This window comes from Aplysia californica, unplaced genomic scaffold (assembly GCF_000002075.1).
Source record: "Aplysia californica isolate F4 #8 unplaced genomic scaffold, AplCal3.0 scaffold00494, whole genome shotgun sequence".
NCBI classification, from domain to species: domain Eukaryota; kingdom Metazoa; phylum Mollusca; class Gastropoda; order Aplysiida; family Aplysiidae; genus Aplysia; species Aplysia californica.
In genome coordinates, this window is record NW_004797764.1 from 301,545 (window position 1) to 303,623 (window position 2,079).

At 42.4% G+C, this 2,079-nt stretch overlaps 1 protein-coding gene across 1 annotated transcript in view; it reads right to left on the minus strand.

The window, feature by feature from the left end:
- The window catches only part of LOC106012780, a gene marked incomplete in the record, with an annotated part of 32,384 nt that overhangs the window by 18,077 nt on the left and 12,228 nt on the right, over window positions 1-2,079 (minus strand). Inside the window, 1 exon segment of the mRNA XM_013086712.2 lies at window positions 499-882. Coding sequence (XP_012942166.1) covers window positions 499-764 — 266 coding nt within the window.

Genomic DNA, 2,079 nt, shown 5'->3' on the forward strand with positions numbered 1-2,079 from the left:
GATAGATAGATAGATAGATAGATAGATAGATAGATAGATAGATAGATAGATAGATCGCATTTGTATTGCGCAAGTCCACACTCAACAGCAAGCTCTATGCGATTCCCAATCTATACTAAAACCCCAGCAGACCTGAGAGCATTTTGAATCAATGTCAACTTCCTGGAAAGCATACATTGCAAGCAGCCATTTATAGGCGCTAAAGCACTAACATACTGACAAAATCTTTCGCTGTGTATGGCCGGGTACCCATTCCCAGCTGGGTGAAGTGAGGAAAATTCTAGTGAAGTGCCTTTCCCAAGGACACAACGTTAAGCCCGCGGCTCGTACCCTCGAACCAACAAGTGTAAGCAAGCCTCTAAAATGACTCAAATGCTACCAATAACGACGTAGCAACAGAGAGAATTTAGGGAAAGGTGGGGAGTATTTGCTCGTGGCCTATATCCTGATCCAGAGTGAGAAAGGCAATGATGATAATGAACAGTGAGAATTACTTACACTTTTTGGTTCTCGTAATAAGACTCTGTCCTGCTTTCCTCCAGCAGTTCACCTCCCCTCTGTAGAAGGATCAGATCTTGCTCACTGGAACTGTCGGCTGTGCTGCTGCTGTTGGTTGCAGTGAGGTTCTCTTTGTTCCCCGTGGACAGACCGCTACTCTGTGAGCTGTGACGGCTGTGGTGGGAGGTTCCATTCTTCTCTTCGTAACCGTTTGTCGTCCCCAGATCACTGACGTTGGAGTAAATACTCTCTTCCAAGTCCGCCATCTTTGTTAGAGAGAGCTGACGTGTTTCCGGTCCTCTTGGGAAAGTTCGGGAATGTTATGGGTAGCTTGTATCTGAGTTGTTGAGTAGAGATGATCTTGTTGTATGTCGTTGCTTAAATCTGTCAATAAAAAAAAGGAGACCAGTAGTGGAAAATGTACATTCACTCTTATCAAAACGAGAGAAAAAAAAAAAGATTTAGTTTCTGCAAAACCCTAAGGTACCTTTAAAGTACAAGACAAGCTCCACTTTCTCCCCTTTCTTATGTCCGCGTTTGATGATAATGATAATGATAATAATACAGTATAATAATGATTATGATGGTGATGATAATAACGATAATAACAGTTTGTCCATCATTGTCTGACGATGACCAATGCATCTGCAGAGGAGAAAATTTCCCAAGCAAAACAGAAGAAACAAGAATCATGAAGATTTATGGCTTCTGCTATGGCCAACACAACCAACTCTGACACAGGAGAGTTTGCCTCATTTTGAGCATTAAAAAACTCCATTTCCACTTGTGAATGTGTGCAGCTTGCAGGCTTCTCTCTGGGCTTCACTATTTCTTATTCGTGAAACCTCACAGGCAATGTAATGTAACTTGAATACGAAATTGCTCTCTTGATAATAATCTCTCCTTTGCACAATTACCGCACTCCCTCCTCGTGCCAGCAAGAAAATGATGATTTTTAATAAACACGTACTGGTTACTTGTGACATAACCAATGTGTTCAAATCAAAATAGCAACTAGATACAGGGTTTAGCTAAGGGTTGGTTGGACGGAATAGAGAGTTAAAGTAGCTTCAGTATTTTGGGCCACACCATAACGTCCTACCGTTTCCCCACGCCAGTTTAGACCTTACACCTTCCCTAATTCCAAACGTATCGACCTTGTCTCTCATTTGGAGATCTGAAGGAAGGGAAGTATTTTGAAAGGGAAACATCCCGTCACCGGTTTATCTTGAATTGTCACCGAAAGAGTTAAACCTTTCAGTCCACACCTGACCTCGCCAGGCGTTCTTGTGACCAGTGCTTTTGTTGAATTATAATAGACATGTGTTCTATCCATCTCTATGTCTATCGGCTGATGATGGAGACAATCACACTGAAATGGACCCTCATGTGGACCCTCATGAAGAGTAGCGAGGAAGCATGGAGCACCCCGTCTTCCTCAGACCCTAGGTCTACAGTCAAGTAATTCAAGTAAGACATGTGTTCTGCATCACAACAGACTCCGAGAGTTAAAGTTTTCAGCAAACAAACTCAGTGTGAATTTCTACTTCGGCTTACAACCCAGTTCAGTTTTTTTGTTTG